This window comes from Carcharodon carcharias, chromosome 22, assembly GCF_017639515.1.
Source record: "Carcharodon carcharias isolate sCarCar2 chromosome 22, sCarCar2.pri, whole genome shotgun sequence".
Lineage (NCBI taxonomy): Eukaryota > Metazoa > Chordata > Chondrichthyes > Lamniformes > Lamnidae > Carcharodon > Carcharodon carcharias.
In genome coordinates this window covers 40,482,360-40,507,680 of record NC_054488.1, presented here as the reverse complement: position 1 = coordinate 40,507,680, position 25,321 = coordinate 40,482,360, and the positions used below count along the sequence as shown (strand labels likewise).

General features: G+C 39.1%; 1 protein-coding gene across 1 annotated transcript in view; it reads left to right on the top strand.

Moving 5' to 3' along the window:
• The window catches only part of gps1 (G protein pathway suppressor 1), a 68,097-nt gene extending 65,990 nt beyond the window's left edge, over positions 1–2,107 (top strand). Inside the window, exon 14 of the mRNA XM_041216975.1 lies at positions 188–2,107. Coding sequence (XP_041072909.1) covers positions 188–262 — 75 coding nt within the window. The 3' untranslated portion in view covers positions 263–2,107. The remainder of the gene's footprint in view (positions 1–187) is intronic.
• The last annotated feature ends 23,214 nt before the right edge of the window (positions 2,108–25,321 follow it).

The following is a 25,321-nucleotide window of genomic DNA, read 5'->3' as shown; positions in this document are numbered from 1 at the left end:
AGCTCAATTTTGCATTCGTGTCTGATCATGTAATTGCATACATTGGTTTATGACCTTGTCATTTATTTACAGTTATTTATTAATATAGGTGTGCTCCAAATTGTCTTGGAGATAAAATAAGCAAACAACCCTGGTACCAAAATCATGACTGTCCTCTTTTAATTGTTTTTTTTTAATTTCTCTACAGTCCCCTCCACGAGAAGGAAGCCAAGGTGAACTTAATTCTGCAAACAGTCAAACTCGAATGAGCACCAATATGTAAAGAAATAAAGACCCTGTTAAAGAAGAACCAGCGCCATGTGCTTTGCCTTCCACAGTTCTGTCAACAAAGAACTGCTTTTTGGCTTTAAAGAAATTCAAACAATTGTAGAAGTGAACCTCTATCCTGCTGTTTTTGGGGGCACGAAGAAAGTTTTGTTGTTTAAATTGAACAAAATATCCTTTGGATTAAAGAGGAAGATGAACTGTGTACCACAGGATCCAAGTCTTTACTTAAAAACATTTTTTTTAATTATTTTCAGGATCCTAATTGTGATCTGTGGGAGAGGGCTCTGAACAGTCGAGTGGCAAGGTTTTAGTTTCTACAAAACTGTGAAAAGCGTGCTGGAATAATAAATGGAGGATTTTGTACCAGTGAATGCGTTACTGTAGTTCATGAGTAGTAAAGGCCCATGACTATGGAATTGAGCGAGTATGAATGGGTTATGGGAGCCTTTCGCACAAGTAAAGTAAAAAAAAGCAGTAACTATCATTGGTGCGATATTCTACTCATTCCAGGGGCATTGTTGAAAAGTACTTTTAAAAGACCTGTCACAATGGTATAAGTAGTGATTATGCTGAGTTTTATTAAAAAGTTCCTTTGCTTAATCCACCATTTTAAAATTAATCTTTTCCACTGCCACATTTTATCCTTCAGCCAAGAGGTTGACGTGGCTGTGCCATAAATTCCTGCAGCTACCGTCAGTGTTGATTTGTAATCGATGAATGCTTACTCTTCTGGGTAGACTTGGAAGCATGATTCCTCTTTTATTCCTCTTTTATTCCTCATCACTGCTACCTGGTAGTGCTTTGTAACCATGAGAATCAACATAACTGTTTCATAAAAGGTGCAAAGTTCAAAATTCAGTCAAGACAGGAATTCAGTTGTACAAGCTGTTATCCCAGTAATCAACTGCTAAAACATCAGGGCCATCCCGCGCTATCCATTTCAATTTTACTAGTTATCAGTCTTCAACACTTTTCAACAATGCCCATGGAAAGAAAAGTTCCCTTTCTTCATTATTCTAAATGTTATTGACTGGTGTCTCTGATTTTCCCATGAAAATGTACGATGTCATAGTTGATGATCAATAATTGGTTGTTAGATCGCGACAGTAATTGTTGGCTCAATCTTACGAGTATTTAAAAAAAAAACTCAAGACTGGTATGAATTCTCCATTAGTTTAAACTTTAATGCTCTATGTATGATACAAGTTCTTCAACTCTGGCATCACTCCCAAGCAACATTCAAAATAAAAGTATGGTTTATTTTATTTAATAAAAGGAAATTTAATTACAAATTTGCAGTAGTAGTAAAACACAAAAATAGAAATATAGAGAATATATAGAGAGAATGTCTTGCTATTATCAGTGACTTGCAGGGTTTTTTTAAACAAGTATGAAAGGTAGTGACGTGGGGGTGCTGATAGGACTTGTTGCTTTAACACAAGTGAACCCGTGGAGCTCACTGTTAACTGGTGAGAGATTTGGTTTCTTCTTTGGGTGTGCGTTGCCTCGTGGAATTTCAAGCTCTTCAAACTGCTCCTGAAGCACTACATTTGCAAGTTATTGTTTTCAGTTTTGACCTTTGTAAATTATCTTTGGAACACACCCAGAGAATAAACACATCACCAGCAAAGAGGAAAGCTTTGTCCCTTGATCTTTTAACTGTTCTGTTTACGGGCAATACAGTAACTAGTTTGACATTTTTGTTCCTGTATGTTCCTTTTTAATTGTACAAACTGTGTGATGAGGACTGACTCATTGTCATGTCAGAATAAAAGAAATGGTATTTCTTGTTACAGCTGTAATACATTACACATCAACAATACAATGTTTTCCATACCAATTTAGAGTCAGATTTTGTAATTATATGAAAAACATTAGTTATGGAGGCCTAGCTAACATTTTAAGTGACTGAGGAAGTTACCTGAAGTCAAGTTTATTTGCCCTTTAAAACTGGAAAAAAGCAGAAATAATAACCCTTTAATTGTTATCTCTTTGCCTACATAGCTATCCAGTTGCAATTACAGTTCCTGGGACTGAGTGGAAGTGTGTGTACTGTTGCGCTTTCCTCCCTCACTGTTGGAGCATAGATGATGAAATCCTTACCTTTTTAATGGGAGGGATGGGCAGTGGTAGATGCAACAGTGCCGATCCCACCTTTTGATCCAGGCTTTGGCCCTATCTCAGACAGGAGATAAAAGTATCTTTTTCACTCTTTCTTTCAGCCAAAAATGCAGCTATGACAGTTTGCATGGTGCTGTATAGTGTAAATGGCATGGAGTAAATTGACAAAAGTAGAAATTTGACCCATGCAGCCCAAATTTTAAGCTCTGCTTTGCTTTGATTTGATCTTTGGCAGAATGAACTCTTCACTGCATAGAGATCAAATTGGTTGCTGTGTAGAGTCTTGGATGAATACTTCATATACTTGCAGGATGCCACATTGAAAAGCCAGTAAATGGTTTGAATAGATGCATTGGTAAATCGTACTATTGTTTCTTTTCAGGGCTTTGTTTTTGACACGTTAGTTTCTGTTGACAGTACAGAAGCATCTTCTAATTGGCAACTAATCAGGAAATAAAAGAGTGTTACTTGAGGCTTTTTGCATAGCTACTAAAATCGGCCTTTTCTCTTGTGGAAACTTAACATAGGACCCTCTGGTACTTGGTACGGTTTTGGTTATATTTTCTTATACATTAGTGCACGGTATTTAAAATGTATGAGTGTTTACAATGGGATTATTTTGATTTTGTTTTAAAAAGGATCAAACAAATATAAAGCCACATTTACCTCAATATTACGTGTTCATCCTTTGTCCCAGTTTTTCCATTATTCAACGTGTAGGTGTTACGGTGTAAAGGTTTTCCAGGCTCAGATTTGGCCATCCCTGCATAGAACTACTGGGGCACACTTGCGCTCTTGAACACAGGGTAAGTTTCAGTGAACCATTCGCATGGGAAAATAGGATTCACAATAACAGATTTCCTTCCATGGAATAATGGCTACACTTGAGTAAATACACAATCAGTAAATCCAAAAACATTTTCTCTCTGGTCATAATATTCCTTTTTTATTTTTCACTTTAAATCTGTATATTCAAATTACCAGCTCAAACTTTAGATATTGGTAGTCTTTGTGTTCCATGACTATTGTAGAAAGTTGAAGTTTATACTATTCTTTCATTAAATTTTAGTGTACAAAAAATTGTGCATCAGAAAATCTTGCTAATATTTGACTGAATTTCCTGATAGATATTGATATGTGAATACAAATGTGGCAGATGGATATTTAACAGACTGACCAAATAAATATGGCTGGGAACTAATTGGCCCAGCTTTTTAAAAAAAACGTGTTCTCATCTTACACTAATTAACAACCAACCCTTCAAAAGGAATACATTTCTCTATTTGGTGATTCTAAATGTTTACAAGTCAAATAAGTTGAAATACAGTAGTTGGATTTGATGTAGCTGTATCTTGTTAAGACAAAATCATAACTATACCTTTGTGTTGTGTAGTACAGGGTATCCCACTTAGCTTGTGTTTTTAAAGCTTTTTTGCTCTGTCTTATCTTATTTTCCATGTCTGTTGACATGTAGGTCAGGGAAGAGACAGAAATAAAGAAATGTTTATCAGTAGTGGAAGGAAATTGGAAGTTTCAGAGCAAGCTTCATAGTGGTGTTGTTTTGGGAGTTAAATGAAATTAATTTTCTTCCTCATTCATTCTCCCCATGCATTCTGTTGTGGAGAAAATAGACAATAACATGCTTCAGCGTTTTATAAAGTAGGAAGCCATACGATCTTCTCATTCCTTCCTGCTAGAGTGTCACATTTCAAGCATTAGTTTTTTTTAGCCTCTTTGTAGCTGTGATCTCCCAGTAAGAGTTCTAGAAAGATTGGAGTGCAATATCATCCTCATTTTGGCTTACATCAAGCTTTTGGCATTGGTGTAATTATTTCCTTCCTGGAATGATTTATCGTTAATACTGAAGATGCTGTGGCACAGTTGACAACCATCTATTTATTTTTTTCAAGTCTTTCTTTGTGAAGAATAATGGCTACACTTGAGTAAATACACAATCAGTAAATCCAAAAACATTTTCTCTCTGGTCATAATATTCCTTTTTTATTTTTCACTTTAAATCTGTATATTCAAATTACCAGCTCAAACTTTAGATATTGGTAGTCTTTGTGTTCCATGACTATTGTAGAAAGTTGAAGTTTATACTATTCTTTCATTAAATTTTAGTGTACAAAAAATTGTGCATCAGAAAATCTTGCTAATATTTGACTGAATTTCCTGATAGATATTGATATGTGAATACAAATGTGGCAGATGGATATTTAACAGACTGACCAAATAAATATGGCTGGGAACTAATTGGCCCAGCTTTTTAAAAAAAACGTGTTCTCATCTTACACTAATTAACAACCAACCCTTCAAAAGGAATACATTTCTCTATTTGGTGATTCTAAATGTTTACAAGTCAAATAAGTTGAAATACAGTAGTTGGATTTGATGTAACTGTATCTTGTTAAGACAAAATCATAACTATACCTTTGTGTTGTGTAGTACAGGGTATCCCACTTAGCTTGTGTTTTTAAAGCTTTTTTGCTCTGTCTTATCTTATTTTCCATGTCTGTTGACATGTAGGTCAGGGAAGAGACAGAAATAAAGAAATGTTTATCAGTAGTGGAAGGAAATTGGAAGTTTCAGAGCAAGCTTCATAGTGGTGTTGTTTTGGGAGTTAAATGAAATTAATTTTCTTCCTCATTCATTCTCCCCATGCATTCTGTTGTGGAGAAAATAGACAATAACATGCTTCAGCGTTTTATAAAGTAGGAAGCCATACGATCTTCTCATTCCTTCCTGCTAGAGTGTCACATTTCAAGCATTAGTTTTTTTTAGCCTCTTTGTAGCTGTGATCTCCCAGTAAGAGTTCTAGAAAGATTGGAGTGCAATATCATCCTCATTTTGGCTTACATCAAGCTTTTGGCATTGGTGTAATTATTTCCTTCCTGGAATGATTTATCGTTAATACTGAAGATGCTGTGGCACAGTTGACAACCATCTATTTATTTTTTTCAAGTCTTTCTTTGTGATGTCTTGCTTATTTGACTTTGTTCACTGAATTTCTGTTCACCAGGCATTATTCATCAATTTTGAACCTGCATTCCAAATTAAATGGAAATATGGTTAAGTTGAGAGAGAAAATTGTTTATCACAAGCACGTGCACTAAGGTAGATCCAATCTATTTTATTAGGTCCTGGCACAGTATCATGTTGTATGACGGGAGTAACATTGCCTGGCTCTTTCACATTATGGCAGCATTTTTCCATGTGCCCTAAAAGGTTGACATTACCAGAATTGCAATATGGCGCTGAAGCAGTTGCCTGTAAATCACACAGGAGAGCACTGCTTCCAAAGTTGTTCCAAGTTGCACATGGTTTAATCATGTCTGCTTAATGCAAGATCTGCTGATCTGTAGTTGCCCCATTGGCATTCATGTTTGCCAAAAGATCCTTTAAGTTTGGAGTGAAAACTTGGGTTCCATGGGGTCTTCACCTAAGGATACTCCTAGATAACCTGGAACTAGCCTTAAATCTGGGAGATTCCTGGATTAGATCTCATTGTTCACTCAGTTCCATGTTGGAGGATTTAATTATGTACTTTAGTGTTGATATATTAAGGTTATAGTATCCCACATGAGAAACATGGGAGGTTAGCCTAAAGGTAACTAAAGCATGGGTTAAAAAGTTAGTGGGAGTGAAGTACTGGCAGTGGGGGAAGTAAGCAGTCTTGGTGATGGATAGGATGTGGGATTTGCAACTTAACTCTAGGTTAAGCAGGATGTTAAGGATTTGAGAGGCCCAATTTAACCATCAAGTGATTGCAGAAGGGAATGGAATGAGTAGCAAAGGAGCTGATTTTATAGAAGGGGCTGTCCTTCTCGATCTTCAACTGAAGCAATTGCTGAGTCTCTTGTGATTTAGTGTTGATCACGCAATCTGACAGCACAGAAGTGGTTGAGGGAACTATATTGTTAGCATACATAAGGAAGACTGATGCCATGCTGGTGATCTTATCACTGAGTAGCAGCATGTATATAAGGAAGCAAATTATGGATCCTTGGAGAATGCTGGATGTTACTTGGGGAAATGAAAAGCTATTGCAGGAACTGTGCTGCGTCAGGTTAAAGTGGAAACATGCAAAGCCAGTGACACAGAGCTGATCAACTGAGAAGTGACAGAGCAGAATAGTGTGATCAATCATTATCATACACTGCAGTGAAGTTGAGGATGAAGAGTGAGTGCATTGCACTCTCAGTCAAAGAACATATCATTTCTGACTTTAACCATGGTGACATCCATGCTGTAAGTAGAACAGAAAGAAGCCAGACCTAAAGAGAATCAAATGGCATTTTGGGAGAGATGTGCACACAACAGGGTGGGCCCAACAATTTATTTCCTTTTAATCTGGAATGGAATTTTTCACGTCCATGGTGCGATCCATTTGCAATTTTGTAGAAAACTGATATGTTCTCTTAGCTGAGCCAGATGAGTTTGAGTGACCATCAGTCCTGGATTTCAATATGTTCTGCTTGACCCGTTTCTCTCATTGTTTTTTCAGATTGCTGTCTATAATAGGATTTCATTTCAAAAGTGCTGCAACATGTTCCTATGGCAACAAAAATGCTCAACCATTGCAAGATTTATGGTATGAGCAGGTTGCTTTTAAAAGGCTTGCCAACTTGCCTTCAGCTTTTACACTGTTAAGAAATTGTGAATTAGTACAGACAAAGCTTGAACAGAGTTTATGCCAAATAAGTAATAACTGAGAGGATGAATATAGAGCTAAATTTAGAAATTAATATTTGTATATTAACCTGTGGTGTAACTCCAGAATGAAAAGCATTCTCTTACAATGACTTATCTCTCTGCTACTCTTCCACTTTATGTTTCTGTTTTCCTTTTTGTCTTTCTATTTGTCTTCCACACTATTATGGTTCTCAATTTCACTTGTCTCCATTTGATTTTCACTTGTCTCTCAGGTTTTCCCTCTCGCTCTTTCAATATGTCTTTCTTTTCCTTATTTATGTTTACCATTCTCTATGCATGTTTCTCAAGTATATTTCTCTCTTCCATCTGTTACACTTGAGAATCTGGTCGCCTGATGGTTGTAGAAATTAGTGTGTCTTTTTCTGATTCAGAGAGCCCAGATGCCTAAGTGACCATGTGGTCTAGAATTAATTTGTGATGTAACCATGGAACAAGAGTCTCATCATAAATGGTGACTTGTATGTATTCTTAAACTGACAAGTTAAGCGTCTTTAATGCTTATGGAATAATTGTTCTAATGCTGTTTTCCACACTCTGAGACTATAGTTGCCAACAGTCTAGGATTGTCCCTGAGTCTTCAGGAATTGGAGACTAATCTCCATGGTGCTCCTGTGTACAACACATGAGAATAATCATAAGCACAATATTCTTTACAATTTTTTGAAGTGTTTTTGTCTTAAGTTATATTAGACATGAGGAGAAAAAGTCACGAATCATTCAATCAGGAAATGAAGAGTCTATTCACTTTTTAGGTTGGCATAAGAAGGTGGTACACCATGAGGATGTACATGTCAGATAACTAATGACAAGAGTTATGGGCTTGGGATGGGTGAAGGCAAGGTCATGTGATTGAACAGGAAATGATGACAGGAAATATTTCCAATCAGAATTGACAACCCAGAGACGACACTCCTACCAAGATGGCAACAGCAGCATCCTTGGCGGAAAATATAAACGCTGTTACTAGAAGTAACACCTGATTTTCTGTCCATGGGCTCAACCATTGCTCAACGCACATGCACAGATCAGTAAAGCAAGCTCTTTGTTCAATGGCTTGTATTTATAGTACATAAATATTGCATATTAATCAAGCAATGAAGTACAGATTTCAAATAACAGAACTGTGCAATGTAAAAGCTCGTAGCCTTGCAAAACTTTTCTCAAACCTTAGTCATATAAAGAGGTCAGCTAATCTCACTGAGGCAGCAATTTGGAACTACATTTTAAAAATGAAAAAAAAAATCAGTCTGAGTTCCTGCTGCTGGACCTGGTTGCTAGTCCATTTCTTTCTGCTGAAAAGTAAGCACTTATACCTGGTGAGAACAGAATCAGGCTGAGATGTGATGCCCACAGTCAAATGCATCATTCACTGTCTTAACTCGACAGAAGATTGTCCACTCGGGTGAAAATATACTGCAGGTGTAGTAGGGAATCTTAGAAAAAATATTCGCTTTTCAGAAATAAACTACTTACCTATCTGTTGTAACAGTAGAATAAGTGGCTAATTAATATTTACTATGAAATCCATATGGGCTAATGTTTATGCAGGTTGCCTAGCTTTCTTAGAGGGGTGGCATTGCATCAGTAATCAAAGCTCATTCTTTACACAGTTATTGAGAATTTTTACTTAAAAGGCTAGAACTGATTTGATTTCACATAAGCTGACTTGCCAACTTTGATCTTTTTCTTGTATTCATTTGTCATACTTGCCTCATTTTACCATTCAATTTTTGAGATTTTATTTTCCCAAGTATGACTACTTTTTTCATTAGCAGGGGTACCGCAGATAGTTCAATTACTGCTGTTTAATGCAACTGGCAGTTAGTTGGCAGCATTACTAACCCATATTTCAACTTTCCCTTTAAATTAGTAGCAGAAATAACAGTTATGCATTGGTCTTACCTATCAAAACTATTTTGTATTTTTTAAAATGACCATCTCGTGTTCACAGCTGAAAAATTGTCACATTTATTCATATAGTAGGCAGAGAAGATACAGTAAAGAAATTTGCAACTATGCCCCATATATGGTTTTTGTTTGGACTTTTCGCCCTCTTCTCATGAATGTTGATAATATTTTTGACTCAGCCATTTGGTCACTTGAATGCACTTGTTTGCTAATTACTGACTGGAGAAAAATATATCAGCCAAAAATTGTAACCTGTTAGTGGGGGAAAATTCAGAATATGTACCCTGAAAGATGCCATGATGCATTAGAGAAAATTTTACTGATGTATTTTGACGTTGAAACTGGGCATCCAAAGAATTTCCTCAGAATTAGATTTGTTAACTTAATGAACATGCTGATTCATATAAAGAAACCTGTCTGTAATGTGTATGTTGTGTGTGGATAAGCTAATATATATTTTTAACATATATTGTATCATATATAGTTGTAAGAGATTACAAAGCTGCTCCCTGGAGACATTTGAGTGGGGATAAAAGCCTTTAAATAGCACAATTAATGTCTTGATAGAGAAGAATTTCATTAATGCAGTTGGTGAGGAAACTGTTGACAAAATGATTGCTTGCAAGCTGCTTGCAGTTTGAAAGTAACAAGGGGTGATTTAGAAACATTGATAAATTCATTGTTGCCTCCTGGAATCCTGTTCCAACATTTATCTGTAGCAACGTTTTTTCGCATCCTTCAACTTTAATTACTAAGTAATTAGACATACCCCGTGCTAACACTCACTCCATGAAAACATAGCTCATGTGCCAAATGGTTTCTGTTTATCATCTTTGTACATGCAATGGTTTACATTGCAGCTGAAAGTCACCTTTTGCCTTTGGGACCAAAGCTCCAACCAGTTTAGACAGACAGGATAAGAAGTCTCTTCTCTTTAACGGTCAATAGACTCATGTTAATTAGGGTTGACTATCTTCTGTCACTCCTCAGTGGACATAATTCCATATCACAATGTTCCACAATTTCGGGTACTCCATGTTAGGCTGAAAGTACTTACGAAATCTTTTGTGGATAAATAAAAATATATGTTCATGATACGAACTAGTTACAATATATGAATAATATCATGAACTGACATTAAACAATGTCTAATGTAAAATGTTCATCTGTCTGCTACTGTATGAATAATAATATCTGCACATAATCAATGTGTTGCAGACATTCCTGGCTGTGCATATTCTTTATATGCATTTTAAAAATTTCAAGATTTCTAAATTCTGAGATTTTGAATTAAGAGAAAGATAAAAAATATCCTATATTTTTCCCAATACTGTCCCAGATGATTTCCATTCCCCTGTTATATAAGCTGCTGATATCTGTTAAATTAGGAATGATATTTATGTGTCTAATACATAAAATTGTTTATTTTAATAATACCAATTTTAAAGGTATCCTGTTTGCTACAAGGTTAAGCACAAATTACTGGAAAGCCACCAAGTTTTCCAGAAAGATATCAGAAATTATGTCTAAAATTGAATCTTAATCTAATTCGGTGATTGACAGTAACTGGAAAGGAAAAAGGTGGGTTCAACTGGTTTTATTCATGTTGTTATATCTTCACACCACCTGCTTCAACATATGTCTTTCTTTTTGTGTTGTTGACAGCTATGCTAAATTAATTTTCTATCTGCTCAAATGTTGACGGCTGTCTAATAAGTGAAGTCTTTATTAATAAAAAGATAGTTTATATTATGATAAAAGAATTCCCAAGATAAAAATTGTCAAGCAAAGCTTTGGATAAGGCGTTCATATGGTATTTGTACCTTTTCATGTCTAGTGGGCATGTACCCAACTCTAGCAATATAATGGGGAGCAGCCACTTTTCTTGTTAGCCTCGGTTGATCATTTGATGCCTTCTGTATTTAGGACTTATTTTTACATACCAATTTTTGGCATCTCTGAAACTGAAACCTGAAATTGGAATTGAATTGTACAACCTAAGCAAGTAGTTAGACTTTCATTTTATCTTCCAGGTAATTATGTGACATTCAATCAGTTCCAGCCTTTTTTCCTTTTCTACTTTTATTCTGTTAGTTTTTCATTCTCTGTGACCTGAATGAATGAATGGAGTAAAATCAGTACATGAAGAATCAAAGTTGGGCAACGAGCAGTAATGAATTCATCCCTATTTGGTGGTGAATGTTGTGAAGCAAGTTAATATTTAGCTGACCCTCTGCAGATCTATAAATGAGAAATGATCTAACACTTTGTGACTTAATTCCACCTTGACTGTGGCCAGCACTTCAGAATGTCTGAATGCTTTGAAGAAAGCAGGTTCGTTCGTTTCACCTTGTGTATCCTTAGCTTTCATTGACTTGGATATTAAAATAGACTTTGCATTGGATAGGGCTGTCATTTTCCCTCCCTGACACCATTCACCTAGCCCTGGATCTGAACTGCAAGAGCTTTTGGTCTAGATACACAATTTTCAGACCAACCAGGTAATATGAGAGCCAGATCTAAGGGACCGTTATCAAATAAAATGTGATATGGTATTAGGACAGGTGACAAAAAAACTTGGTCAAAGAGGTAAGTTTTTAAGAAGGATCTTGAGGATAGGTGGTTTAGGAAGGGAATTCCAGAGCCTAAGGCCTAGGCAGTTGAAGGCACAGCCACCAATGGTGAAGCGAAAAATTAGCGATGCATAAGTGGCTGTAATAGGAGTGCAGAATTCTCAAAGTTGTAGAGCTGGAGAAGGTTACAGAGATCGGGAAGGGTGAGGCCCTGGTATGATTTGCCAACAAAATCAGAACTTATAAAATTTAGGCATTGTCAGGTGGTGATGGGTGAACAGTACTTGGTGAGCATCAGGATGCAGGCAGCAGAGTTTTGGATGAACTCAAGTTTATGGAGGATGAATGGTGGAATAGTCATTTCCAGGAGTAACATAGGTAAGGATGAGGGTTTCAGTAGCAGGTGAACTAAGGCAGGTGTAAGTTTTAGGGGTTTTGTGATATAAAACCCTGTTACTTGAAATATCTAGGTTTCAGATTCCTAATTCATAACATTGGGGTCCTCAGGTGTGCCTGACCTAACAAGGTAAGAATAACTAGTATTTATGAATCAAATAAAAATTGTTAAGCAAGATTTTACATGTACTTAACAAAAAAACAGTAAAGACAACATGGAATTTTCTTATCCCTCAAGGCTCTGTGATTCCCTGAGTGCTGTCAGCACAGGCTGTGAAGTGACCCTACATTAAGCTGTCTCTCAGAAGAATTATACCACAGAAGTCATAGTAAATCTGTGGAATGAAGAATTTGATTTTCCAACCTTTGTCCCTACTTCAGACTGTTCCTCATCCCTTATTTGGATATATTTCAAATTAACCTTCCTCATTGGCTTAGGGTGAGGGTCACCTGGTGTCACCACACTTTTGTAACCAGAGTAATGTAGACTGAAGACAAATATCCATCCCTTATTCCCTGGGCCCCTGAAGGTGCATTCCATTGTGAAAAAATGGCATATCCTTGTAGGTACAGAACAGTTGTACAATGTTACATTCTTTTCTCAATAAGACAAGATAGCATAAACATTCACATCAACACATTTGAACCCAAGTCCCATGGATACTAAAGCCATTAAGAACAAATGTTAATAACACTCTCATAATGTCAAGAAAGGAAGGTTTTCTTCTAATACAGATATTCTGCCCTACAGATATGGTTAATCAATTAAAGCAATACATGGTTTTGTTTAAAGAGGTGTCATCCTAAGTTCACGCTTCTGAGCTCAAACCTTTTGTTTATTTCTTCAAAACTGACAAAGAAGCCTTCAATTGCACATGGCGTAATTAAAACAAATACAATTCCTTAAACCCAGATTTTTTGGTACCTTAAAAGTAATTAAGTCATCAACGCAAGTTCCTTGTAAACAGCTGCCTTAACTGTAAATTGTCTCACTAGCAGAAATTCAAACTACTGTTTAGAAGGTGGTTAAGATAAAATGCATAAGACCAACAAAAAACCCTAAAAATGAATAGTATTATCAAAATCTTACACGGGCTGAGATGGGCAATGTTATGGAGCTATAAGTTGGTATTTTTGATGCTGGAGAGGTTATGGGCTGGAAGCCCAGCTCAGATAGTGGTTGAGCACTGCCTGGTTCAGCCTCAGAGAGTAGCCAGGGAGAGGGATGGAGTCAGTGGCTAGAGTTTGACGGGGATACTGGAGACAATTTCCTCTATTACCCAGTATTTAATTGGAGGATATTCCTGCTCATTTAGGACTGGATGTTGCATAAGCAGCAGAATAAATAAGAGGCAATGGAGGGACCGAGAGAGGTGATGGTGTGGTAGAGCTGGGCATTGCCATCTTATAAGTGCAATCTGATCCTATGTTTTAGGATGATGGCACTGAAGTAACATGTAGGTGAGAACTATAAGGGGGGAAAGGATAGATCCTTGGGTACTACAGAGGTAACAGGGTAGAAGTGGGAAGAGAAGCCACTGTAAGTGATTCTCTGGCCATGATTCTATCAATGGAGTTGAACTGTATGGTCGTATCCACCCAGCTGGATAATGGAGGTGTTGGAGGAAGATGGTGTGGCTGCAAACAGGTTGAAAACAATGGAAAGGGATAGTTTATCACAGTCACGTTAGATGTAATTTGTGACTTTGATAAGGGCTATTTCAATGTTATGGTGGAGGCAGAGAGCTCAAGTTTTAAACATCTAATTGTGGGAAAGTTGAGTGTAGATTTAGGAGGCGACAGTACATTCAAAAACTTTGGAGAGGATCGGGAGATTGGAGATGCTGTGGTAGTTTGCAAGGATAGAATGTAAGGTTTTTTGAAGAGTGGGTACGATGACAGATTTGAACGAGGGACAATTGTTAAAAAGTATCTTTTGAGTTTCTGAGAAAAAAAACAAGACCCTTGATGAGGTTAAACTTACTCTGTGAATAGCAATATTGTATATTATACATGGCAAGCACAAAATATTGCCAAAGGATTCTTCAAATTCTCCATCGCACCAGGGATTACTTCTAGAGCAAGGGTATCCCTGTACAAGCTGGCCATGAGGCATCACCTCCTTGTATTCTCACTATATGCCTGTGCCAGACCATCAGACAGAGACCAAGGCTTGTACAGAGTTTCCATCGTCATATGAAGCCAGAAATCCAGTTGCGTGACAACAGACAACAAAAGAGAATGTTATTACTGTGTACCTCCAAAACGATTCCCAAGAGGGCAGCCACAAATCATTCTGAGAACTCCCAGCTCCCCAACCCCCACCCCCCAATGCAGTTGTTACCAGAGACGCTGAGTCACTGGCTACCTAACCTATGGGTGTTAGAAAATCACCCATTGCACTAGTGTAAGGCTTAGCCTATTTTAACTCCTGAAGTATACTTGCTAAGAGCGAGTCGGTGGTTGAAGTCCCCAGCAGGGAAGACCTAGCATTCCTTGTGGGAGCCAGAAGAGCACTCCTGTTCCTCCTGGCTCCACAAGAAAAAAATTTAAAAATGTATTGCCACTTGGATCTCTTTAGGTCCCAGCTTCTTTTCACACCATCTTCATTGGGCAGGAGAGCATCAATGGCTTCCTCCATCAAACTTCAGTTTAAATTTCAGTCAGCCATAAATGAAAACTCTAGGAGGTGATATTCAATTTGAATTGTGCAGAGTTGACAATAAATTCAACCTTTATGGGGTTGTATACAAGTGGGGTTTATATTTCTATCTTGCTCTCTGAGTTTGTCATTATCAGAAATATCATTTTCTCACAACCAGTAAATTGCTTTTCTTCACAGCTAGTGAATTTTCTTCTGATTTCATAAGTGTGAAGTTCATTATGCTTCAAAGACATTGTGCTCTCTATTCACATAACTTTACAGTACTTGATCTTGTTATATTGTGTACACAAAGCCTCTCCAAATAATGAACGGACTTAGCCTTGCTAACTTTGGGGAGGGGGAGAAGAATTCTTTAGTTTTTTTCAGTTTTTAAACAGTAGAAATATATTGCTATGATTATCAGATTGCTATATTTAGCTTGCATTAATGAAGGAAAAGTTGAGTCAAAATGGAAAAGACATTTATATGTAGTTTTTAAACATATAGGGCTCTGTGACAGGTTGCTGTAGTATGAGGCATTAATTTAACTGTGATATGCTAATGAGGCACAATGCATCATCACAGGAAGTGATGCAATATCTCATGATCTTGCTCTCTCTTGTGAACCTCATGGCAAGATGAAGCCACAATACTTTGATTCTTAATAAAGTAAATGTTTCCTTAACTCAGCATACTCTGTAAATATTCTGTTAGCAAATGACCAAGAATATTATTTGGTAGCAGCAAGTGAAAGAACAGTTATGAAGAAATCTCTGCCATTACCCAAAAGCTCCGAAAAGGTCACAGGCCTCAACCAAGCAGTGGCAACTCTGAATTGGTGTCAGAGATTTGCCAGATATCTTACAGCATCAGGCCTTGCTCACTGCAAAGGTAAGCAGGTCGCTATGCTGTTACATGCAATGGTTGGTTGTGCAGATGACATCCTCATGAGGCAGGGTATCGATGAGGAAAAAGCCATGTATGATGAAGTCATTAAAGCACCTGATACATACTTAAATCTGAGAGAATACTAGTGTTGAGCAGCCTAAATTTAATAAATGTACCCAATGAGAAGGGGAAATTATAAGCAACCTGTACAGACGCAGAGAGCTGTGGGTATGACATCCTAACAGATGAGCTGATTAGAGACAATTATCATGGGAATGCTGGATGATGCCTTGTCTGACCACTTGCAGTTTAGAGATGATTTAACCGTAGTAAAGGCAAGCAAAGGTCAGAAAGCTAAATTGATCTGTGGTTTGGTGTGACAGGGAGAGCCCTATCTCAAAAGCAGCTGACTCTACTAGTAGAGTATGTCAAATTTAAAAACAGAAGCTGCCATAAAGAAGCAGGGCAGACAGGAAGAATGTCCTTCCACAGCTGCAGCTAATGGTAATTGGTGAGGCAGGGAAAACAGAGGCTTGAAAACTGCCCTGCCAAAGAGGCCCGAATGCCATTTGTACAGAAAGATGTGCCTCCCCCAAGCTATGTGTCATAGCAAGAAGCCTGCACGGAATAAGCATAAAAGAAAGTCTTTGAAAGGTGGCAAAGTCCATGAAGTAGACAATATCCATGATATTGAAGTGCCTTTCCTAGGAAAGATCCAGGAAACAAGCAGAATCTATTGGAATGCTGATATCTTGATAGAGGAAAAGAAGACACACTTTAAGTTAGACACAGATGCAGCAGTTTTGGTTCTTTCTGATGCTGAACTGTGGTTGGAGAAAAGCTCTCACGCAAAAAACTATATGGGCTGGGAGGGCTAGAGTTCAAGGTCATAGGACAACTAAATGCAACCCTTCCAGTCTCAAGAGAAAAAGAATCACAGGAACATTGGCAAGAATTTTATGCTTCCCCACTGGGGGTTTTTTTTAGGTGTGGGGGAGTAGGAAATTGAAGGAATGGGATTCCTTCCAGGTTCCCACCATCCCCAACTACACGACAATTTTACGCTGGGGTGGGCAAGGCCTCGGATGGGATGCCCACCCTAGCCCCAACTGAGGCCTTTAAATGGCCAGTGGGCCGTTTCCTGCCTAGCCTCAATTTTTAGGCTGGCAGGAGGATTGAGCCGGCATGGGTGAAGGCTGAAAATCTACATGGTTATATCACGAGCAGAAAAGGGTGGAGGACGCCTCCATGAAGCCCTTCTGACTGGGGTTGCACCCCCAGCCCCCACCCTTGGCCTTTCCCCCGATCGCCCCCTGAGGTCTTTCTTACCCTCCCTGCCCTGGGACCTCTTGAACTTATCTGGGCCTCCACTCCCCGGACTGAGGCTCCATTGTCCTCCTTACCTTCTTCTTCTGTCCACTGCAGCGCTGTTGCTACAGGGACTGGAGAGCTGCCGGTTAATCAGATTGGCCGCAGCTCTCTAAGATGGGACTTCATCCCGAGTGATGGGTGGTAATCCTGCCTGCAGCCAATTGACGCCCATTCAAGTGTGAAATGGCTGTGGGGCAGTTGGAGTTGGCAGGGATGTATTCCCCGCCAACTCTTTGGACGGCAGAAAGCGAGAGCATCCTCCAATCCTAAAAATTCAGGCCGTTGTATGTGATTCAGAATCAGGTTTGCGCACTTTTGAGCAGGAACACCGAACCAACTTTCATCTGATTTGCAGAGTTGAGGAACTGAAAATCCGAGAAGGTCAGCACAGAAACTTCAGAGTTGTATTCCCTTGGCTGTTGGGAGTAGGAAAGCCAAAGACCGCATACTATGTAATTCATCCACTCTTTCCAAAGGTTAAGAAGGAAATTGACTATGTTGAAGTAAGGGGTTATTTCACCTGTGACAGAAGCAGCAAGCTTGTGCTCAGAGGTGGCCCCTGTGCCAAAACCCAATGGACGTATCAGAATTTGTGTAGATCTTACACAGCTGAACCAAGCAGTTGAACGCAAAGTTCATCCTATGTTGGCTGGACGAGAGTTTAGCAAAATTGGGAAACAGTCCAATCTTCATGAAGCTAGACGCAAATAGTGGATTTTGGCAACTTTCCCTCGATGAAAAGTCTAGGTTGCTCACAATCTTTATTACATTTTAGAGGTTTTACTTCAACAGAGTACCCTTTGGCATCACATCAGAAATCTTCAAGAGGACAATGTCAAATACCCTAGAAGGACTGAATGGAGTCATATGTCATGTAGATGATATCCTGATCCATGGATCCACTCAAAACATGACACTAGAGTGCGAGCTGTGCTACAATGCCTGCAGGAAGCAGGACTTACAGGCAACAACTGATGCGAATTCTCACAGCCAACTGTCAAGTTCCTTGGGCATATGGGAGGAAACGTAACAGAAGTGTTTTGAGAAACTCAAAGAGATGCTGATATCTCCTGATATTTTAACTCACTATGACCCAGAGGTAACCACTATCATTGCTGCAAATGTATCTTCTACAGGGTTGGGAGCTGTCTCTTTCAGATACAGACAAATGAAAAGTGTAGACCAGTTTACTATGTATCCCACTCACTGACAGAGACTGAACAGAGATATACAGTGACAGAGAAACAAGTATTAGCTGCTATGTGGACTTGAGAAAAGTTTGCAGATTATGTTCTTGGTCTCCACTTCAAGATAGAGGCAGATCACAAGCCCCTTAGTGACACTCTTAAATTCTAAGGAGTTAACTAAATTGCCTCCATGAGTACAATGATTCAGACTGAGGATAATGAGGTTTGATGCAAAGACAGAGTATGTTCCTGGCAAGCAGCAGAATACAATGGATGCTTTGACCTGTCACCCCCTTGGCAAGACCTGAATTAGGTGATATAGCCCTTGTTGAAGAGGTGGAAACCTTTGTATTGACAACCACAACTCTACCAGCAACAACTCAGCAACAAAATGAAATCAGGGATGCACAGACAGGACACCTCAGTGTAATTAACATAGCTCTAACAGGAGATTGGTCATTCTAAGAGTTCTGAAATTTGATACACTACAGCCATTGCTGCAAGGATATTTGGGCATCAGAAAATGTAGAGCCAGAGCAAAATATTCAAAATCATTGGAAGAGACAATATCAAACTCTACAACTTCTGCTATTCGTTGTCAGGAAACAAGAAAACCGTTGATGTCATCTTCCTTTCCATCAAGACCACAGGAATGTTTTGGGATGGACCTCTTTGAATACAAAGGTAAGATGTTCTTGATCATAGTAGGCTACTACTCCAGATGGACAGAAGTCAAGCAATTGCAGGGTCACACTTCTGAAGCAGTGATTCCATCACTGAAGGAGATATTTACAACACATGAAATGCCAGACTTGGTAAACTGTGCTCCATTGTCCCAAGATTACAATGAATACCTTAGAGTTCATGCCATCATATGGATTTGTCCATACTACCAGCTCACCAAGATACCCTCAAGCCACCATATGAACATGCGAAATAGGAGCAGAAGTAGGCTACCCAGCCTCTTGAGCCTGCTCCACCATTCAATAAGATCATAGCTGATCCATCTGTGTTTCGAATTCCACATTCCCATCTACCCCAGATAACCTTCGATCCCTTGTCTAACAAGAATCTATTTGCCTCCACCTTAAAAATATTCAATAACCCTGCCTCCACCACCTTATGAGGCAGAGTGTTCCAAAGTGACATAACCCTCAGAAGAAAAATTTCTCCTCATCTCTGTGCTAAAATGGCAACCCCTAATTTTAAAACAGTGACCCCTTGTTCTGGACGCACCCAAAAAAGGAAATATCCTTTCCACAACCACCTTGTTAATATCGTTCAGCACAGTGAAACTGAAAGAGGAATATGTACAGTGAAAGCGTTGCTGTAGAAGAATAATGACACCCAACTTGCATTTTGAGCTACTTTTCAACTCCATTCCAAAATGGTCTAGCACCATGTGTACTCCTTATGGGAAGAGGATTGAGAACTCAACTCCCTACTCCCCCATCACACATAGTCGAGCCACAAGAATAAACTTGGACAAAGTGAGAGAGAAAGAGGATGAATATTGTTCCAGCCACATGTGGAACTATGACAAGCATCACAAAGCACATAACTTTCCAGACCTCAACCAAGATAGCCAGCTTGGATTAAAGACCAAGCTTGCTATGGACAAGTGGTTGAACAGACACCGCATCCACAGTCATACCTCATTCCAACGGATAATAATAGTGAGACAGGACAGATGTGCATCAGTTGCCACACATAAGCAGCCTTCTATATAGTCAAAGCAGTCATCTACACAGTCGAACAGACCAGAGATGCTGCATTCAACAAGAGGCCCAGATGACAACCAGATTGGTGAACCAGAGTCATCAACAAATTCTCCTTCAATCCAGCAGAGCCTGAGTGATCACATGCAGGACTCAAATCCCCAACCACCTCCAAAGGAGCTGAGGACCTGTTAGTGTAGCCTTGTGAAACTTCCACTGTGGCTGCCCCTATAATAAAGAAATTGAAGTCAGAGACTTGAAGGAGAGATGTGGTATTACAGGGAGAATCAGAGACTTGGGGGAGGGGAGATGTAGTATAAGGGGTTAATTCTAACTGTGTGATATGCTATTGAGACAGTATACATCATCATAGGAAGTGATGCACTGTTTCATGATCTTGCTCTCTCTTGTGAATCTCACAGCAAGATAAAGCCACAGTAAGTTGTTTCTGAATAAAATTAACATTTTCCTTCAGACTTTGTAAATATTCTATTTTGGCACAATGAGACCACAATTTTATAGTTGCCACTAGGATAACTGTTGTAATGGGAGGGAATATTTTTTTCAACCTCCATAATGACATGTTCGTTTAAAATGTTTCAAAGAAACTGCGGTGCTACAGGGAGGCAAGAGAAAGTTTATCAGCGCCAGGCTTCACTGGCAGCACCACATCACTTTTAGGGGGGCTCACGGGCAGGTCTCTAACTACCAGACCAGCCGTAAGGCAGGGGTGGCTTTTCAGTGGCTGCAGGCCAGGGCTTGTTTGGGGAAGGGGGAGAAGTGGCCTCAGACATGGGAAGTGGCTTCAGGGAATAGGCTGTACTAGGGAAGGGGGAGCATCCCAGGGTGTGTGTGAGGGCACAAGTTGATCTGTGCAGGTGGCCTCAAAATGGTGAGGGCTGAGAAGGCAGTCTCCAGAGAAGATGAGTGCAGATGGACATGTGAGGGTGTGTGTGAGTTAGTGGTGATGTCCCTTGAGCTGGCAGTGAGTGAGGTGCCAGTGAATGTGTGGTGGGCTTGAGTGTGAGAGTTTAGAGTTATGAAATGGCTGCCACGTCCTGGCTGCACAGATGAGATCATTCATCCTCTATCTGCATTGGATTACCAACCTCTTCTATGCAGCATTGGCACTGGTCACCACTGCCATCGCCTACGAAGCCAGAGTGGTAATGTTGCTGCCCATTTTGTGGCCAGAGCAGGGGTAGAGGACTTCAGGGTGGGCCTCCACAGCATCCAAAAGATGCCCAAGGCATCACTAAACCTGGGGGCTGCAGTCTTCTTGCATTTTGGGGCCATCTCTTCTTTGCAAAAGTCCTGGGCTAGAAGCACTGGAGAGGTGTGCGTGCAACTGCACTTAAATGTGGCGCACTGCATGATGAAGTAGTGAGGTGATGGCGTGGCGGGACAATTGGAGCCCACCCACCATTGAAACATCAAGTCTCCCGGGAATGCATAATTAATGAGATGGGATTGGGACAATATGGCGTGAGAAGCCGCCATTGCGGCCGGCAGTTAAAATATTCTTTGATCCATCTACTACTACAATTCGTGCAAATCTGGAACAATTCCGCCCATTGCCAGGTATGTGATTGTAGGTCAGTTTTAATGATAATCTTAAGTTCTATTGCATGTGCTATATACTTAACAAATCTATGAATGCTTGACCTCAATATTTAAAAAATCTTAGATATTAAGGAACAAATATAAGATGTATTTATTTGTGATTAGATATTAGAACAGTTGGCACCCCTAGACTGTAACATTTAATTTATTATGTCATAAACGCTTTAGTCACAAAAAATGGTTCATATTCAAGAATGTAACATTCTTGAAGAATTTGTGTTTTTTAAAAGACACTGTCCCTTTAAGGGTTAATGCAAGGACACTGGTTGCTGCCGTTACTGGAAAATACAGCATTTTACAAAAAAAGGTAATTAAGCAATTTTAAAGAAGCTGGAAACATCTTGGACTGTTTACTAGAGGGTCACATGGTAGTTTATGGCTTTGAAAAAATACATGCTTTTAAAAGCTGGTAGGCTGGTTATTGCTTTGGGAGAGAAAACAAGAAGGATCAAGTTCTTTGGTAATGAAGACAACAGTTCCAGAAGCTCCAGACCCAGATGAAAGCAAAAAGTGAATGGAAGTTGCTCTGTAGTCGCTGTTCGTTTTGAAATCAACTATCTGCAAGTTTTCCATGAAGTCTGTCTTAAAACTAGTGTGAGAGTCATTAATTGTTTCGCAGACTAGTGCTGAGAGAACTACTGTACAACCCGGACACATTTCAAGGACTTTCATCATCTATCCATTTCACTTGAATCATTGACTTCTAACCTTTTTGGCAGAATTCTTCTTGTATTTTAGGTTTTTTTTGGTGCATGTGTCTATGAATTAGGTTTTAGAAGAGTAATTATTGTACTTTCGTATTAATAATCTTTTGGTAGTACAGGACTTGAGTATTGCTGAGAAAACTCAGACATTTTGTCAAAGCTTTTCATCTTGTACTCATCAGGACATTTGCAAGAATACCAATGTCAGGGGAAGCAACAATTTTATGCTGTATGAGAAGGGACTGTTGATTGGCTTGGCAAGTGGACTCTGGAGAGGCGTTGTCATGGAGAAGCATAGTTAATGGTGACTGACAGTTAACTGACAAGCATTGTTTGAAATTTAAACCAGGCAGCTTGACTCTGATTGTTTAATGCATTGCTCTGAGGAATGAAGCAGCAAATGGCCATCACTTATTTCAATTAGCTGGATCAGACGCAATGCACGTACATGTTCTTTCTGCCTGCAAAGAACAGGGCCCTGTGCATTAATATATGTAGCTTCCAATACACACTAATATGCCATACTGTGAGCCCAACTAGCAATCTTAAATTGGTTGTCAGCATAAGGATTCTTTAGCAACTATTGCCTAATCATGGAATCTGGATACTCTGTTTTGAATTTTGCAAGCACAGACTGGTTGAGCATGATCTCTACCTTGCCTGTTGCGAACAAAAGAAGGGACATGCTGTCTGATACAATCCACCAGTCTTTGGGATATACGGTCTACATACCTAGCATCACACTGGCACTGAAAGTTATATACATATTACTCATTTGTGTAATGGGCAGAATGGCTTTTTGGCTTGACAGCAGCATTCTGTTAGTGGCGAATACCACTCATGTTGCTCCTGCGTAGTAACAGAGTTCTGCCAAAAAGGTTAGAAGTCAATGATTCAAGTGAAATAAATAGATAATGAAAGTCCTTGAAATGTGTCCGGGTTATACAGTAGTTCTCTCAGCACTAGTCTGCGAAACAATTAATGACTCTCACACTAGTTTTAAGGCGGACTTTGTGGAAAACTTGCAGATAGTTGATTTCAAAACGTACAGCGACTACAGAGCAACTTCCATTCACTTTTTGCTTTCAACTGGGTCTGGAGCTTCACCTGTTGCTCAAAATGTCTTTTTTCAGCAATACTTTCATATATTGTACTATATATTAATAAGCTTTACCTTTCTACTTGACCAGTCTGGTTGTATAATAAACTAATTATTTTGTTGTTTTTTGAAAAAACCTGGACATTGAGTGGTTATTCTGAGATTCATAGGTAAAGCACATATTTGATCGTACATTGATGCAATGAAAGGAAACTCTACAGGAGAAGAATCATGAATTAAGAGCAGCCATTAAAAAACAAAGAAAACGGCTGTGATGACGTTACAGACTGAACCTTCGATTAGTAATAAAAACAGAAAATGCTGCAAAAACTCAGCAGGTCTGGCAGCATCTGTGGAGAGAGAAACAGGGTTAACATTTTGAGTCTGACTCTTAAGAGCTAAAGAGAGGTAGAAATGTGATGGATTTTGTACTTTTAAGAGGGAGTGGAGCAGGTGGAGCAAAATAGAAGGTCAGGGATAGGTGGGAGCTCAGGAGAGATTTGACAAAGCTGTCATGGACACAAGACAAAGGGAGTTTTAATGGTAGTGTTAAAGACTAAAGACGGTGCTGTTAGTGGCATAAAGGTAAGATAGAATGTGTTAATAACAGAATAGGGGTCAGCACTCGTGAAAGCAAAACATAAGAACAAGTGACAGATGGCTAGGGGGGTGGAAGGAGAGGATTAGGGGAAAATTTTAATAAAAAAGCAGTCAAAATGGAGGAGAGTTCATTGTCTGAAGTTGTTGAACTCGATGTTTGATTAATTATGTTGAGTGTAGAGAAAATAATGTTATACGGATCTTCACCCTATCTATTTTGGATGATCTATGACCCAATGACCCCTATAACATCGATGGGGAGCACATCCCTACCACTCCATGATCGCATGCATGCATGCACCAAAACAGTCAGCGCAGCATAATACAAGCTGTGCAGGTACACGTACCTATCTCCCCTGAGTTACGAAATAGGATAATAAAATAGGTGGGCCAACGCAAACCCAAGAAATATTTCTGCAACATCTGGATAAAGTTTTACAGAGGGAATGTGAGTACAGCAAGCGGGAGTTTAAGCATCAGAGCTGGAACACTCTTTATATCTTTGTGCAAAACTGTCTGTTCTGGGTGAAGCTGATCTCTGATTTGCAAGGGAAGAGTGGAGAGAATTAGACTTTTCATCTCTGGAGGAAGACATCGGATGCAACAATGGAGCAGGGGAGTGTTTGAATGAATGAATTATGATGAACTGAATGGTTTTCCTCATCCATTAATAAATTGTGATCTTGAGCTATGAATTATTACTATTCATCGATAGAGAAATTCCTATTCTCATATACTAATTCCAATTGACCAAATTGTACCATTTTAACACTGAACCAAAATCAAGTGAAATAATTTACTTTCCATTTTCTCCATTTATGTATAATTCCAAATTACATTCCATTATGTTCATTATAGAGAAATCAAATGTTTGTGTCAGAATCAAATCACTCCTCATTTATTCCCTGCACACACAATTTATAATCCACACAACATTAGAAAAAAGTTTTGTTGTTTAGATTTCTACATGGGGTGAAAAACTTTACTGTCTTAACTTGTACGTCCCCCTTTAACAAAGCTATTTGTCTCAAAATTTCTAGACTCTGGGCCTGATTACCTTGTGGCCCAGTGTAACCTGGGAAGCACACAGTTTTCATGTACCTGACATGGGCTATTTTCCAGGTGAAGATTGTTACCATGGAGTGAGTGAACAGCATATGTGAAGACTGCTTCCTATTTGGCACTCTCCTTTTAGGTGGTAGACATTCACTGCCTCTGGACAATTTAGTGTATGCCACTGATGTCAAATACCTAATGAATGCCTCTGATTTTATAGAAGGAAGCACATAAAAAAGGGAAAAAGATGAGAAGATGCGAAGCAGCCAAATTGTGCCCTCTTTCCACTTTTAAAGAGTTGATCCTCCAAACAGGGACTGGACTTTGAAGTGGAAGCAGAGATGGAGTCATGGGTGTCTTGGCCATAGCTCAGAGTTAGTACCACTTATTCTTCCTTCAGTCACAATCCTTTTCAGTCGCATGTTCACTGAAGAACACCAGTATTGTACG